The sequence below is a fragment of the Megascapheus bottae genome, chromosome 14 (assembly GCF_031878675.1).
Source record: "Megascapheus bottae isolate mThoBot1 chromosome 14, mThoBot2.hap1, whole genome shotgun sequence".
In the NCBI taxonomy this organism is placed as follows: Eukaryota; Metazoa; Chordata; class Mammalia; order Rodentia; family Geomyidae; genus Megascapheus; species Megascapheus bottae.
The window spans coordinates 17,185,507-17,203,102 of NC_143522.1; the positions used below are offsets into that span (position 1 = coordinate 17,185,507).

General features: G+C 40.0%; 1 protein-coding gene and 1 long non-coding RNA gene across 5 annotated transcripts in view; one reads left to right on the top strand and one right to left on the bottom strand.

The window, feature by feature from the left end:
- LOC150054766 (uncharacterized) overlaps positions 1-17,596 on the top strand; it is a 75,546-nt gene that overhangs the window by 14,897 nt on the left and 43,053 nt on the right. The window lies entirely within an intron of this gene.
- The window catches only part of Ston2 (stonin 2), a 118,186-nt gene continuing 114,499 nt past the window's right edge, over positions 13,910-17,596 (bottom strand). The window contains exon 7 of one of the 3 annotated variants that reach the window (XM_090344655.1): positions 13,910-15,686. In XM_090344655.1, coding sequence (XP_090200781.1) covers positions 15,603-15,686 — 84 coding nt within the window. In that variant the 3' untranslated portion in view covers positions 13,910-15,602. The remainder of the gene's footprint in view (positions 15,687-17,596) is intronic. The other 2 variants (XM_090344654.1, XR_016537582.1) reach the window with 2 other exon arrangements.

The window sequence follows — 17,596 nt, forward strand, 5'->3', positions numbered from 1 at the left end:
CAGAAGTGGAAGGGTGGCTCAAAGTGGCTAGTCTGGGGCCTAAAAGCTCAGGGACAGTGCCCAGGCCCTAAGTTCAAGCCACATCACCAATAACCCCCTCCTTCCATCAAAAGAAACATTTGCTCCAACCTCAGTGAATGATAATGAAGTACTATTGAACCATAGAGAAGAAATGAAAAGTATTTATTTTCTGGAGAATGAGAAAGGAAATATAGACTCATTGAATTGGAAGTTGCAATTAAGGTAAAAAAGAAAAAGAAAATGGAGGTTTTAGACAAAGGAAATAACTTGAAAGGTAAGAAAAGTACTCAAGGGGCCGGGAGTTTGGCCTAGTGGTAGAGTGCTTGCCTAGCATGCACGAAGACCCGGGTTCAGTTCCTTAGTACCACATACTTAGAAAAAGCCAGAAGTGGTGCTGAGGCTCAAGTGGTACAGTTCTAACCTTGAGAAAAAATCCAAGGACAGTCCTCAGGTCCTGAGCTCAAGCCCAGGGCTGGCAAAAAAAAAAAGAAAAAAAGAAAAAAAAGAAAAGTACTCAAAAAGTAGGGTGCTTAGATCGAAGACAGTAATGGTGGCAAGTGTGGTGATACAAGTTTATTCAATGATCCCTTACCTGGCCTGGGCCCGATGGAAGACCAAAACAGAAAGAGAGGTGGGGGATATGAAAGAATGAAGGAATAGAAAGGAAGAAAGAAAAAGGAAAAATTAAAAAGAAGGAAGGGAGGGAGGGAGGGAGGGAGGGAATAAAGTTATATAATCATAGCACTGACAGCTGAAATGAGACGGAAGAAAATACCACCAGAGTTGAAGCCAAGGAGTTAACTGTCCTCAATACTGGTTTAATTGTACATTGAGAATGATGAGGATTAAAGGTGTGAGCCACCACGTGCCAGGCTCTACTTGTGCACATATATAATACATATATATATATCATATCTATTCCTTGAGCTACAGTGCCAATCCACAAATGACCAAAAAAAAAAAAAAAAAAACATGGAGTTGATCCACTCATACCTAGCCTGTAGGTGGCAGACTAGCACTGATAAGAACTTAGACTATAGAGACAAACAAATTCTATTAGCTTTATTACCCTTGGGGAAATTAATTGACCTCTCTGTACCTCAGTACTATTTTCATAGTTGTTAGAGTTAACTGAAGAGTATTTGAGCAGGGCACTGGTGGCTCATGCCTGTAATCCCAGCTACTCAGGAAGCTGAGATGTGAGAATCAAGGTTCAACGTCAGCTCAGGCAGGATAGTTCTTAAGACTCTTGTGTCCAGTTAACCACCAGAAAACAAGAAGTAGCACTGTGACTCGAAGTGGGAGAGCACTAACCTTGAGCATAAAGAGCTCAGAGACAACTCCCAAGACCTACAACTGAAGAAAGAAAAGAAAGAAAGAAAGAAAGAAAGAAAGAAAGAAAGAAAGAAAGAAAGAAAGGAAGGAAGGAAGGAAGGAAGGAAGGAAGGAAGGAAGGAAGGAAGAAAGAAAGAAAGAAAGAAAGAAAGAAAGAAAGAAAGAAAGTAGTCGGGGGACCGGGAGTTTGGCCTAGTGGTTAAAGTGCTTGCCTAGCATGCATGAAGACCCAGGTTCAATTCCCCGGTACCACATACATAGAAAAAAGCCGGAAGTGGTGCTGAGGCTCAAGTGGTAGAGCTCTAGCCTTGAGAAAGTCCAAGGACAGTGCTCAGGCCCTGAGCTCAAGCCCAGGACTGGCAAAAAAAAAAAAAAAAAAAAAAAAAAGTAGTAGTAGGTAAAGGACATAGAGTGCTAGCCATTTTTTGAGTGATAAACAGGGAAGCACACTGGACTAGCAAAGAAATTAAAAGGTTATATACACGGAATTCATAATGAACTTTGTAGTGGGAAATGTGAGTGGCTAGAAGGAGGTCAACAAATGATGATGGATGATGATGATGATGATGATTGTTGACAGGGTCAAGTTTGGAGACAATAGCTCCACATCTGCCAGGGCACATGAAAATTACCTGTAATCAGAAGCAATTTACACAAGCTCTGGAGCATTTTGCCTGCTGCTATTTTGCATACTGCTAACGCTAGTTTTCTCTTTTTTTTTTGAGATGGAAATGTGGGGGCAAGAATGTGTAGGAAAGTCAATTAACCTTGCCATTATTGAAAACAGCAAGTGCTGAAAGGTTCAGGGCATGAAAAAGCTTACTTATGGGTTTTAGAGATGAAAAAAAAAATACAGCCTTCCATGTTTTACCCACCATTTAACCATGTTTTGTCATGGAGAATGTTGTCCATGTCCTGTACCTGTGAGTAGGAACCACTTTCCTAAAATTCTTAGAAAAGGGGTCAAAGACCTTGACTAGTAACAGATCATCACAGTCATCGAAAAGGGAATGGGTTCAAAGGTTGATGTGCAAGGGATTTTCTTTTTTCCTTCCTTCCTCCCTCCCTTCCTCTCTTCCTTCATTTTATGGGTCATGGGGTTTGAACTCTAGGCCTGGGCACTGTCCTTGAGCTCTTCAGTTCAGGGCTACCACCCTACTCTTTGAGCCACAGTCCCACTTCCTGTTTTCTAGTAGCTAATTGGAGATAAGAGTCTCATGGTCTTTAGTGCCCAAGCTGGCTTTGAACTTTGAACCTCAGATCTCAGCCTCTTGATCAGGTAGGATTACAAGCATGAGCCACTGCACCCGGCGGGTTTTCTCTTAATTATATCTCTTTTTAAGGTTTTTTTTTTTTTTTGTAAATGATACATATTTTCAAGTTGCACTAACTGTGTTGTTGGGTACCTGTTTAAATCTCAGGAAAGAATATACTTATAATTATATACAGTTATGGTTGTATGAGGATTTGATCAGTAAGATACAGAGAAGCCATACTTTAAGAGGTAGAATTGGAAGTCTTTTATTTGAAAGCCAGCAACTGCAAGTGGACTCCTGTCATGAACACTTGCAGCCTCAAATAAACTCAGTACTGTTAGAAAACTGAGCCATGAGGGTAGCAAAGCAAAGAAAGAGGAGAAAAGCAATCTCAGCAAGCTAGATCAACTCTTAACAGATAGCTGAAGAGGGATGTCATGGGATCTGCAGAGAGCCAGGAACCATATGGCATGTCACAAATGGTGGCGAGCTGAGGGTGGGGATGGTGGTAAGTACAGTCATGGGCCAGCGATACAGGGAGCTTTAGTTCTGGCAGGACCAGTAACCTATTGTCCAGTTCTCTGCCCCTGCCTCTAGGAATTCAGGCACATACATCACCTGGGGGTGGGATTTCACCTCCATCTACCAAGAAGCCAAGATAGCTCCAGTTGAACCCAGGATCCTTATTTCTTCTATAACTTTTTATAACTTCCCCCATCCCCAAAGAAATAGCCTTTTTAAACATCTGGGATCTGGTACACTTTCTCCAGGAAGTGTTGGGAGTGAGTTTATCTTTACTTATTCATTTTGTTTGGGACACATTTTTTACATACTCTGAGAGAGTCAACCTTATTTGTTAGCTAGTTTTTTTGTTTATTAAATGAGAATGGCCATCTTAAATACAAAACATCAAAAGCATCACCATGTTAGTGGTAAAGGGCACAAATGAGATACAAAATAGAAGTTTAGAGAGAAAGACATGGTTGTGCATAGAAATAATTGAGGACTATTTCAGCCTCTGGATTAGTCAGTTTGTGCGTGGTTAGTGAGGAATAGAAAACAGGAGAGATGAGAGGGGTGGACAGAACCAAGTAGAAAAAGGAAGGGAGGAGAAAAAGATGATTGACTTCTCTGACTACTGGAGTTTGTTCATTCTGTCATCTTTCTGCTGACCTAGGTTGTGAGGCCAGAGAGGAATTTATATTTTGACTTGAACTCTTTGTAGAAAGTCACTTTTGAGACCTCTTAAAAATAGAGTGCTTGTGTGTGTGTGTGTGTGTGTGTGTGTGTGTGTGTGTGTGTGTGTGTGTGTGTGTATGAATAAAGTCTTTTTTTTTTTTGTCAGTCCTGGAGACTGAACTCAGGGACTGAGCACTGTCCTTGGGCTTTTCTCAAGGCTAGAACTCTACCACTTGAACCGCAGCACCACTTCTGGCTTTTGTATGTATGTGGTACTGAGGAATAGAACCCAGGTCTTCGTGCATGCTAAGAAAGCACTGTACCACTAGGCCAAACTCCCGGCCCCACTATTCTTTTTTGGAGGTTTAAGGTTGACTTGTTTTGTTGTTATGTGGAAAGATTTTTCATTGAGTCTGACTATGGTGATGGAATGGGACTAAAACTGCTTTGCGTAATAAAGGCGAAGTCAAGTGGAGATTCACCTTACTTCCATTCATGAGATGTGTCATTCCACTTAGCAGGCCAGTGAAGCAGATAAAAGATGCTGTCAAGTCAGAAACAGTCAATTTATTGGGTAAAACTCAGTGAATAAATGTGTGACTCATTTCAATGACTTCCTTTTGTTAGCCTCAAACCAGAATACATTGTTCAGGTGGCTTAAGATCGTGGCTGGTGATGAGTCTGTCAGTATCTTCAAGGAAGAAATTGAAAAACTAATTGAGGGTTATAGAGCATTAACCATAAAAATGACTTATCCTTCAGTCCACCTTATGAGCTACTCATGTGACTTTTAAAAGCATTCACTTTCGAGCCGATTCTCCACTAACCATGGGATTAAGAAGTTTTCATTTTTCCCTGGGCAGTCAGAGACAGTGGTTTAGGGACACAGAGTTAGCATATGTGCTCAGATTAGAGCGAAAAAAAAGAAATTAACATTGTCAATAAACATTAGAAATTTTTGATATTTGTAAGTTCTTTCCTGCTTTTGTGCTGCAGCTATTAAACATTTTTGTTGGCTTTTAGCAAATACGTTATAACCTTCAACCTTAGTTTATTAGTACCTTACAGAATGGAGAGGGCTTTCATTAAATGACACAATACATCTAAATTCTTGTACCAGTGGCTGTGTCAGCATATAAATATTACAAAAGGTGGGCCAGGTGGGGTGGCTCACGCCTTTAATCCTAGCTACTTAGGAGGCTGAGATCTGAGGATCAAGGTTCAAAGCCAGCCCAGGCACAAAAGAACCCGAGACTCTTAACCTCTAGAAAGCAGGAAGTGGGGCCTGGCTCAAGGGTGGGGTGAAGAGCTCAGGGACAGTGCCCAGACCAAGTTCAGGCCCCATGACCCCCCTCCCAAATATATATAATATATATATTACAAGAGGGCAATGTAATATTATGTCTTGGAAACCGAGGAAGCTTACTCAGCTTTAAGGAATCAAAGGCTGGTCATGGGAACAAGAATGAATAATTGGCTAGGAATTATGAACAAGAGTGTATATATACATTGCTGGGTGCCAGTGACTTCCACTTGTAATCCTAGCTACTCAGGAGGCTGAGATCTCAGGATCATGATTCAAAGCCAGCCCAGGAAGGAAAGTCTGTGAAACTCTTGTATCCAATTAAGCACCTGAAAACCAGCCTTGAGAGAAAAAGCTCAGGGACTGCATCCAAGTCTTGAGTTCAAGCCCCAAGACCAACAACAACAAAAAGAATGAATAAATGACACCAAAGACATTTTTATCTCGTAACTTTCTCCTATTCTCAACATTGGTGAGAATGTTTGGCCTTACTTAACTACTGGATACTAAAAAAAAAATGGGAGAGGCACAAAGGCTAAATCCTGTCACAATGTGGAACCTAGAGTCAGTTCTCCAAACTTTTCAGAGGATATAAGAATCGTGGGGATCGGTAGACTATTCTCCAGAATCTCCAGCTTTGGGCCGGGGGTTTGGCCTCGTGGTAGAGTGCTTTTCTAGCATGCATGAAGATCTGGGTTTGATTCCTCGGCACCATATACATAGAAAAAAGCTGGAAGTGGTGCTGTGGCTCAAGCCTTGAGAAAGTCCAAGGATAGTGCTCAGGCCCTGAGCTCAAGCCCAGGACCGGCAAAAAAAAAAAAAAAAATGTTTACAGAATCCCCAGCTTAAGTGGTATGCTTTCAATTTTGTCTACCATACCATTTGCTAGCTCCAGGTTTTTAAGGACCTTGGCTATGCAATTCTGTGTGTTCTGCTCAAGAGTGATATATCTTAATTGTGGTAATGAGAGACACTGAACTTGTTGAATTTCTCCACTATAAAAAGATTGTAGCCGGGCATGGTGGCTCACGCCTGAATCCTAGCTACTCAGGAGGCTGAGGATCAAAGTTCAAAGCCAGCCCGGGGAACAAAAAAAGACCTGAGACTCATCTCCAATTAACCTCTAGAAAACGGGAAGTGGGGCATGGCTCAAAGGTAGAGTGGTAGCCTTGAGCTGAAGCACTCAAGGACAGTGCCCAGGCAGAGTTCAAGCCCCATGACCTACAAAAACAAAAAGCAATAAACAAAACAAAACCAAAAAAAGTTGTATTTTGCAATAAAATATTCATTGTCAATGTGAATTAAACAAAATGTAAGCTCTATTTTTTTTCACTTATTCCAAAAATAGAACCTCTAATCTCTCTCACAGTCTAAAATAATCTAGTGTGTTGTCGACAGTCTTCTCCAGTTGTTCCCTAGTAGTAAGGCCAAATAAGGCTCACAAAATTATTTGGTACAGGACAAGACAGACTTGTATGATTCTCGTTATTTGCCTGTAACCAATATTGAATTTTGTGTGGCCTGTGAATGATGTTGTAACTACCCAAATACCCTGTACCTTTAGCGTCAGGATTTCCCAAATGACTTCAGAGCATTTTACTACATTAAGTCTAGGGTTATACTGGGTGCAAGCTTTACAACAGCCTAGCTGTATCATCAACCACTTTTTGGTATGCATGAAGCCTTTATCCAGGTCAGGCTAATCTTTAGCTAACACAGTTTTTTTGTTTATTTTCTGTCAGTCCCGAGGCTTGAACTTTGGGCCTGGGTGCTATCCCTGAGTTCTTTGTACTGAAGCCTAGCATACTACCACTTTGAGCCACAGTACCACTTCTCATTTTTGAGGGGTTAACGGGGATTTTTCTGCCTGAGCTGGTAACAAGTTGCAATCCTTGGGTCCTCCTGAGTACCTAGGATTACAGTCATGAGCCACTGGAACCTAGTGAGCTTACCATTTTTACTACTGCTTGCCAGTCCTAAACTGCCGTATCCCCACATAGCCAAATTTTAACCCTATCTCAACCTCTCATCAAAAAGCTACCTATCCTTTCCTTTGAAAACTTCTGATTTGATTTTTTGGTGTGCTGACATTAGCAATTAGGATTCATCAACTGATCCAATAATTATTTGTTAAGAACTGTCAGTATGCAACTGGGCACTGTGGCTCACGCCTGTAATCCTAGCTACTCAGGAGGCTGAGATCTGAGGAGCAAGGTTCAAAGCCAGCCTGCCCCACCACAAAAGGACCTGACACTCTTATCTCCAATTAACCCCTAGAAAACAGGAAGTGGGGCTTGGCTCAAGGGTAGGGTGGTAGCCTTGAGCTGAAAAACTCAGGGACAGTGCCAATGACCCACTAAAAAAACAAAAACCTGACAGTATGGCAGGACTGTAATGCAAATTTAATTATGTGCACTAATACTTCATTAAAGGGTTGTAATCATATTCATTTGTTTTGCATGGTATTGGGCACAACTGATGCTGGTTACAGGGCTTGAACTTGGCCTAGGAGCTATTCTGAGCTTTTTTCACTCTACTACTTTGACCCACAGTGTCACTTCTGGCTTTCTGGTAGTTAATTGGAGATGAATTTTACAGACTTCCTGCCTAAGCTAGCTTCAAACTGTAATCCTGAGTAGCTAGGATTATAGGCCTGAGCCACTGGTGCTTGGCAATAAATATAACTTGACTTGAAAAAAATCATATATGATAAATTTTAACTAGAATAGTTCAAGTGGGTCACTGTCAGCTATGATCATGAACCATATTGAATGAATATTTACTCTTCTTTATACCTTTTCTCATGAAAAATTTCATAGGGACACTTTGTTTAAAAACTTTTATTAATGGTTCCTTTTCATAGCTCAAAGGTATTACAGATAGTAATCACCAGAACAACTGGAACAAAAACTTCACCTCTACAAAGATAGCCAGTGTACAGACTTTATTACATAGGCACATATTTTTAAGTAAACTGGTTTTCACATCAAATTGAACAAAATACTGCAAGAAGTTACATTGGATGAGGATGTATATTAATGAAGGAAAATATAAATCTTGGATCAGCTAAGTCATTCAATGGAACTTGGGTTCATCCATCATGACACATTCAAACTCACTATGGGTATAATAAAAATGGAGGGTAAAAAAGGGTGTTTTTGTCACCCACTGTCTAAAACATTGATTCAGATGAATCTCTTGAAAATGGCAATTGTTTTCTCCAGATTACAGTGGCAAGTAGAGACAAAGGTTAAGTGAAATGCTAGCTGAGAATCAGAGTTTATAATTCCACTTTCTCATTGCTATCTTTCAGAGGGCTAATGAGAGCTAGCGTTTCTCAGCACTGTTCCTGGATACCACTGGAATTTGCCTTTCTAAAACATATAGGAGATGAGAACATGGGAGCTTAAGGCTTTAAATAACAGTGTGGTTAGACAGTGGAGAGAACAAGGACAAGAGATGCTGAAAATCCTTGCTCTATCCAAATGGAATTGATCCATTACATGAAGTACAACCAGAGAAGAAATCAAAACCTCCCTCAAACATAAAAAAAGCTTTTCTTTCAAAGATTTTTGTTTGTTTTATGTTACTAAGGGAGAGTGAGATGGAAGGCAAGGATGATCCCTTTCTTTCATCTGGTTTTGGCCTAACTTACAAATAGTCAGAAAATATGAGTGTTTTCCACTCTGACATTTTTTTTTTTGCCAGTCCTGGGCTTGAGCTCAGGGCCTGAGCACTATCCTTGGACTTTCTCAAGGCTAGAGCTCTACCACTTGAGCCTCAGCACTATTTCCGGCTTTTTTTTCTATGTATGTGGTACAGAGGAATTGAACCCGGGTCTTCGTGCATGCTAGGCAAGCACTCTACCACTAGGCCAAACTCCTGGCACACTCTGAAATTCTTGAATATATATAATATAATATATATATATAATAGGACATGATCTATAAACCACAGACCACCATAATAGCTTCACAACCAGATATTCTTAGTAGCTTGAAGAGTCAGATCCATATCTCTTTGTGTTGTTCCCAAATCCTAAGGTCCACCTGGGAGACTTTATACTTCTTTTTACTTAATTCACTGCTTTACTCACCAGGAGATGCTGGGGGGACTTCCTCAGCAGCATGCCAGCTGATCTTTAAGTGGTATCTTGACTTGAACTAACAAAGAAAGAAGTAAGCTTTTTTGTGTTTCTGTCATCTGGGCAGATGCCTCTTTCTAGGCAATACCAAACACTAAGTAGATTTACTAAGGAACCCCTAGAAGAAATATAAATCTCCACTTTCTTGCTTTAGTTAATTTATGGGAAATATGAATAATATATACATTTTATTTTCTACATTTACCTTTAAGATCTTCACTTTTAATTCCTTAAATTACATAATTATGTCACAATATCCAAAGTCAGCTAGTCTCATTTACAATGGACATATTTTTAAAAATGATGACTTTTAGGAAATTGGCACTTAAGATATTTGTAATGTTTGGAAACTTGGTGAGAATGATGACTAATTTTGTATAAATTATAAAATTGCCATGGTTTAGATAGGATTTGGTGATGAAGTGTTAGAGATGATTGATTTACCACATAATGTATTTTTTTAAGTTAAGTTTTTGTCCCCGTTTCCCTTCCTCACCCCCTCCCAACCATCTTGTTTTCCCCCCTTTCAAATTCCATTCTTGACATAAACTAGATATCCTGGGATTAACATATAAAAATAGAATAGGGCTGGGAGTTTGGCCTAGTGGTAGAGTGCTTACCTAGCATGCATGAAGACTCAAGTTCGATTCCTTGGTACCACATACATAGAAAAAAGCCAGAATGATGCTGAGGCTCAAGTGGTAGAGCTCTAGCCTTGAAAAAGTCCAAGGACAGTGCTCAGGCCCTGAGCTTAAGCCCAGGACTGGCCAAAAAAAAAAAAATCCTTAGAATAGGTAAAACTGGTAGTCTAAATGAGAGAATTTGTAAAAGTCAGCTGGATGGCAGTGCTTCCTCCTCACACAAATTTAACAATTCAGAAGTAAGAAAAAAAAAATCTAGCTCCTTTTCCACATATCCACCTCCAAACTCATCAAATAATGTCATCATTGAAATTATCTTAGTTTCATCTGGCAAGTCTCAGCCTTCTTTCTTAGAGCTTTTACTACGATGACATAATAAATGCCATGTAAAATTGGTCAGAGTTCAATGTTGGGGAGAACTAAAACTGACTATGCACTGTATAAGAAGGATTCTCTCCCTGGCTATTCTCTTTTTCACTTTCTTTTGTGCTGATATGAGCTCTTGGCCTCCCATTCTCACCCAGCTTTTTCACTCAAGCTGGTATTCTACCACTTGAGTCACATTTCCAACATCTCCACTCCTTGCTTTTTGCTGGTTATTTGGAAGTAAGAGTCTCTGAAGATTTGTCTTCCTGGGATGGCTTTACTCTGGGACCTACAACTAGGATTACAGGTATGAACCACGGGTACCTAGCTTGTTTTGCTTTTTTTTTTTTTTAGACAATCTCTTTATGTAGCCCAGAATGGTTTTGAACTCATGGTGTAGCTATACTGGCTTCCACCTCCAAAGTGGTGGGCTTCCCACTAGCCTTTCTAATGGACAAGGCTGAGACTCATACATCTGTAGGACTGGCAGCAATAAAAGTGAATCAGGGAGCTGGGACTTTAGCCTACTGGTAGAGTGCTTGCCTAGCATGCACAAAGACTTGGGTTCGATTCCTCATACATAGAAAAGCCGGAAGTGGTGCTGTGGCTCAAGTGGTAGAATGCTAGCCTTGAGGAAGGCCCAAGGATAGTGCTCAGGCTCTGAGTTCAAGCCCCAGAACTGGCCAAAAAAAAAAAAAAAGAGTGAATCGGTAATTTGCTTATTGACAGCATCTGCCATTGTAGTTTTGTGCAGAAATGCTCCCCACCCCCCGCCCCAGTCCTGGGGCTTGAACTCAGGACGCAGGGCCTGAGCACTGTCCTTGGGCTTTCTCAAGGTTAGAGCTCTACCACTTGAGCCACAGCACAATTTCTGGCTTTTTCTATGTATGTGGTAGTGAGGAATCAAACCTAGGTCTTCGTGTTTGCTAGGCAGGCACTCTATCACTAGGCCTAACTCCTGGCACAGAAATGTTTTTCATTATGAATAGGGTACACCATAGTTCAAACTCAGCAGCACACTAAGCGCTTAAGTGCTGACAGTTATTATTAGTTGATTCGGGAGGCAAAAACAAAAGAGAAGACAAAGTGTAAGGTCAGCCGAAAGGAAACTCCACGCAGTTCAGGAGAAGAGGGTTTATTGAGAGAGAGAGAGGGAGAAGAGAGAGAGAGAGAGAGGGAGGGAGGGAGGGAGGGAGGGAGGGAGGGAGGGAGAGAGAGAGAGAGAGAGAGAGAGAGAGAGAGAGAGAGAGAGAGAGAGAGAGAGAGAGAGAGAGAGAAAGAGAGAGAGAGAAAGAGAGAGAAAACAGACCTACAGCCGCACAAGATGGAGTCTGACGGAAGAGAGAGAGAGAGAGAGAGACTTATGGCCGGAAGTGAGACATTTATATAGGGGGGGGACAGCGGAAGCGGATGTGACCTCAGAGGATGAGGAAATACTTCAGACTGGGGGACCTCCCACTGGGAGACATGACAGTTGCCAGGGTTACAGTCTGGGCAGGGATTTCCAGGGTGCACAGAACGCTAGGGAAGGAATCATTTCTCCCAGGCAGACCTAACACAAAGTATTTAAGTTCTCCAGAAAATAAAAGCAGCTTGCTTGCTTAAATATGAGTATTTGATATAAAGTAGAGGTTAAGCAGATTCAGAGTCTCAGGTCAGTGTTCATGCAATGAACAATTATTAAATACCTAGTAATATCCCTTTGTTTACTCCACAAAGAACAGTTTAAGGTGGCTAAACTCTATTATATTCCAGGCTTTGTTTGAGGTACTAAAAGCACAAAGAATAGGTTATATTCCTTGTTTTTATGTATTGTACTTCTGAGGAACATGAGTTTCAAGGGAAATAAACTCCTGCTTCCAACTATTAGATTTGAATAGAAATAGATTCATTTCAAATAATACTTTAAATTAAAAAAAAAACAGGTCTCAAAGAGCATATGCTCTGATGATAGCATAGGAAGGTAGAGAGTAGAGAAGAACTAACTAGGGGGAATGCAAAATAAAACCATCTAGATATTTGACATGAACTAAGTGCAAACTTTTGGTAAGAAATAACCAGACACAGTACAAAAGAAGATCAGAGGGGAATAACACTCTTCCCCCAAATGCCTCATATCTTTTAGTTTGGAAAATCAATATGAGTACATTTCTTGTCCTTTTTTTTCGAAGATTGAAAAGCAAGCCTGGACTCAAAAGAAATCAAAGCTCTTGAAATCACGTGACATCTACTTTATGCTTTAATAGTAATACTATGTAATGGTAAAATGAATTTGCTCTTAATATTTTCATGTTATTCACAACTAAGAACAGAATCTTCCCCCTTCCCCCGCCACACACAAAGAAAACAACTCAGGTTCAGGGATCTGCACACCAAAAAGTTAATTTGCCCAACCTTAAAAAATTTAAAATTATTAGTAAAATGCTAAAATTACATGGCATTATAGTCTTTTCAATGTCATCTGTAATTTATTGCCCAACATGAATGAGCTGGAATCAAGGCAATAGGGTTTTAAAAAATTAGAAATAATTTAATTGAGGAATAAAGATCACAAAAAAGGATTTTCACAACTTTGGTTAAAAGAAAAAACCAGTTCAGGTAAAAGCATAAAGGCAACAAGAAGGAGCAAGAATAAGGTGGGAAATGAAATGCATGTGATGCTTCACATTTGGGTGCAGATCCTGACACGGTGCTGAGCTTGGGGAGGGGGATGGGATGACCCTCACTCATACTGACAGCTCTCCACTCCACTGGACAGTCTATGAGGAATCTTAAGTGGTATTCAAGAATACCACAGGCATGCTCACCATCTCCTGACAAAGCTCTTTTGGGGACTCCACTGTATTTCAGCATGAAAACACGCAGGAAAGACAACTGGAATTAGCCTCATTTCTACTGAGACTGCTTCAAAGGGAATTTGAATCATCATATATCCCAGATCCAGTGTGAAAGTCCCTTTTATAGCATGTGGAATAGGAGATTATTATTATTTTATTTTTTGTCAGTCCTGGGGCTTGAACTCAGAGCCTGGGCACTGTTATTGGGCACGTTTTGCTCTGCCACTTGAGCCACAGTGCCACTTGAGGCTTTTTTTGTGTATGTGGTACCTAGGAATCGAACCCTGGACTTCATGCATGCTAGGCGAGCACTCTACCACTAGACTATGCTTCCTTAACCCTTGGGCATTCCCAAGCACGAGATTTTACTTAAGACACCGCTTATTAAAAAATTCTTATAATGGAGTGAACATTTATTATCTATAAAGTCATGCTGTCTTTAGTTTTATTCTTGGAAGCAATACAAAATCTTATTCCTTCTCTCTTTTTTGTAGCTCAACAGCAACAGGAAAGCATTTTATCACTTCCACATTCTCCCCACTCCCACCTATACCTTCTTTTTTTATAAGACCTGTTTCCCATATCTTTATATAATCAGACTCTTGACAGCCCCGGTTATCTACCTGTGGACATAAGCAACTTACTAATATCTCTCTTACAATAAAGTATAGCTATAGTTGAACCCATCCCTCTATTTAGATATTTACTGGGCAATACATCATGCAGAATCTGCTAAACATCTCATAACACAGATTAAGAATGAATGCACTAGTTTTATGAATGGCAATAATGAACTCACAATTCAAAACCCAACCTCCATTTCTCTAACAAAACATTTCCACAAGGGCTAGAAAATCAGGTCTCCCAATACCTTCCCAGACACACACACACACACACACACACACACGTATACACACACATAAGCACACTCATTTAGTCAACATTGTACTTTGAGGATTGCATTTTAAATATAAAAACTGAATAAGGTTTCTCACTAACAATCTGTTCAACCACATCCTTGGAGGTTCAGTACTATACTTAGAAACTTTAAAACACTATGATTTTTGTAACCTATTGTCAGAACAAAGAATTCAATGACCTTTCATTGAATAAATTAATCTTCAATCTGTCAACCCAAACCAGAAACAATGTCAATCCCTGTATTATCTACACATCTGATGACAATACTGTAATGAGCAAACTAAAACTGGGGGTGCGGAGGGGGAAGAGGATTAATTCAAAGTTTGTTTTAAAAAATTACCCTTTTGGCTTGAATTTTTTCTTTCATCTTTTTTTTTTTTTTTTGGTTGTGGGGCTTGAACTCTAGGCCTGAGTACTGTCCCTGTGCTCTTTAGCTCAAGGCTAGTGCTCTACCACTTGAGCCACAGTACCACTTCTGGCTTTCTGGTGGTTAACTGGAGATAAGAGTCTCATGGACTTTTGTGCCCGGGTAGTCTTTGAACTGCAGTCCTTAGCCACCAGTGCCCAGTTTGGCTTGAACTTCTTATAAAGTTTGAATTAGATATGTAACAGTTCAGTGGCTATGAGGTATTAAAAGGACTTCAGACACCCCTGATAAATGCCAGAGGCTATGTATCCAAATAAATAAGTCCTCATATGTCTCAGGAAGCAGAAATGGTATGCATTTTCCAGTATGAACTTGAGAATTCACTGACACTGAGGCTATCTACTGCACTGAAAATAATCTTACATTTAACGACCCTTTTCCACAGAGGAAAGGCAAATTCAATTTTGTTTTCTTCTCAAAAGACAAATGAATCCAATCTAATCTATTTGTAGAATGTAGGTCCAGTCCAGTAACTGAATTTTTTAAAAAAATCCATTTTTCCCCATTGTCTAATGTGACAGGATAGTAAACCCTGTGACTGAAACCTTTGAGAAATAGGAAAATAACATACAACAAAACACAACAACAACAACAACAAAACCCCTTTAGTTTAAACAAGGAGAGAATGCTGGAAAATTCTTTTTGCATAGTGTTAACATTTAATGATAGAAGACATATATACCTGGTCTACTAGACCCAAAAACGAAATTGTCTTTGAACCTTTTCAGTACCTTTTATATAGAGTGACAGACATGTTTGGGGGGTTAATATGTCAGAACTGCTTTTCTCCAGACACTCGTGAGGGATAAATGATTATCAGAAAGAAACAGTGCTGATATTGACACTGGAGCTTCTTTTCCAAACTCTGTCTTTGCAAACCACATACCATACCAGTGCTGTGATATAAGCAGAAACAGACAAAGAAGCTCAATTACATAATAAGCTTCAAAAGTCAGGTGCATCACGTGCTTTGGGCATGATCAGAGTCAACAGCCTCTCCAAAGCAACCACCTCAGGGGTTCCTGTTGAAATACAGGTAACTGTGAACAGGAAGACCTCGTAGACTGGTTCCCACGTGGAGTGGCCACAGCAAGTGTTGACTTCAACTTCAGCTATTGAGGAAGGCATCCTGTCATGACTTGTTGGTTAGGATTCCTAGACGTAAGACCTTGTCACTGGACCCCACACTCATTGGGATTGGCCACTTCATCTTCATTACAGTCTGGCTTCAAACTCTTCTTTTGTTCAATTTCCACCTGCCCAAAGAAAAGTAGGGGAAAAAGGTCATGCAAACAGATGGAAAAAGGCATTCAAACAAGCCAAAAGAGAATCTTGAAAGGCTGAGATTCCTTATAATTTTGCTAATGTTTGGGGCTTTAACACATTGAAATTACTAGCCCTGAATTCTTTTTTCCTCTCTTTCCTCCTTCCTTTACTTTCTCTGCCATACTAGGGCTTAAACTCAGGGCCTGGGCACTGTCCCTTAGGTTTTTTCACTCAAGGATGGCACTCTGCCACTTGAGACACAGCTCTTCCTTTGGATTTATGGATATAACAATCTCACACACTCTCCTGCCTAGAGTGGGTTAGCACTCAATTCTCAGACCACAGCCTTTTGAGTAGCTAAGATTATAAGTGTAAGCTACCAGCACCAGCTTTTACCTCTTTCTACTATTTCATCAAGAAGATTCTTGGCTGGTAGTTTGGCCTAGTGGTAGAGTGCTTGCCTAGCATGCATGAAGGCCTGGGTTCGATTCCTTGGTACCACATACATAGAAAAAAGGCAGAGGTAGTGCTGTGGCTGATGTGGTAGAGTTCTAGCCTTGAGGAAAGCCCAAGGACAGTGCTTAGGCCCTGAGTTCAAGGCCAAGGACTGGCAAAAAAAAAAAAAGAAGATTCTTACTCTTTGCCTTGCACAGTTGCTCAAAGGTCACCTTGCTCTTGATTCACTAAATAGACTGTGTGCTTTCTGGTGAACTGTATCTAGTACATTTGGAAATGTATGTGGCTCTACTCCATCAGACATATGAGACCTCATTCACTACTATATGCAGTGCAAAATCGGAGTAAGCAATTGAAAAAGTTTCATCCAATGAAAAAATTCCTGTGTATCTGATTTAAACCTCTCCAAATACTTCTTTTAACAGCCTCCAAATTGACAAATATTGGAAGTAAACTCCAATATTTTTGCTGTTATTACAAAAAGACAAACTAATCTCATCATGAAAGTACCATACCTCAGACTGAAGCCTTTAATAAGGGAATTCTTTTTTTAATGGTAATTAGTAAAAGGGTTACATGATATTTGCCAGATAGAAGGTGCATTAATTCACATACATTGATACCCTTTCACATGTCTTGGTACCCATTACCCTCCCCCCACACCCCCCACCCATCTTGGTTTTCCCCCCTTCCCTATCAAATTTCAAATAACCAAATACAAATAAATTCAATATATCAGATAACAAAGTGAGATACTATAACAATAAGAGATAACCAAGGGTCAGCAAAGGAGATGAGAGACAACATAGTACATTAAGGACAACAATCATTCGTTATATGGCTTTTGTTTCAATATCCTGGAGGTCCTTTTTAATAAGGGAATTCTTTGTGCTCAAGAATCTCATAATTAAGGTTGTTTTTCAGCACTTGTTGGAATATTTGTGCTGACCCAACAGGGCCATGTTTGAGGGAAGTGCTATTTTCTTTCTGGCCACAAGGGGGAGAATTTGTTCTTTTTTGGTAGTTAAATGTTTCAGACCACACAACTAAGGAACCATTTAGAGAAACAATAAATTGTGGCATAAATCTAAAGGTATCATCTTGAATAGAAAATTACTGAATGACTTTGAAAAATACTTAAATAAGCCTCACTAAAATATATGACATTTAAGCTATCAAACCTCTAGTAAAGATATAACTTTCTACATATAGCAAGGGAAAACTCCAACTCCATAGGGAGACATCATCTCAGACCAAAACAAGAAAAACAAATGTCCTCCCCCAATGTCCCCAAACTCCAGCTTTGACACTTTCTCATACATTCTGATCCTATTATTATTATTAATTACTGTAGAAGTTTGCTCGCCTTTTGAATTTTTGTACTGTTACGTCCCAGGACAGAGTTTGTGTCCTAACCATGTTCAGATCTATCATCCTCAACTCC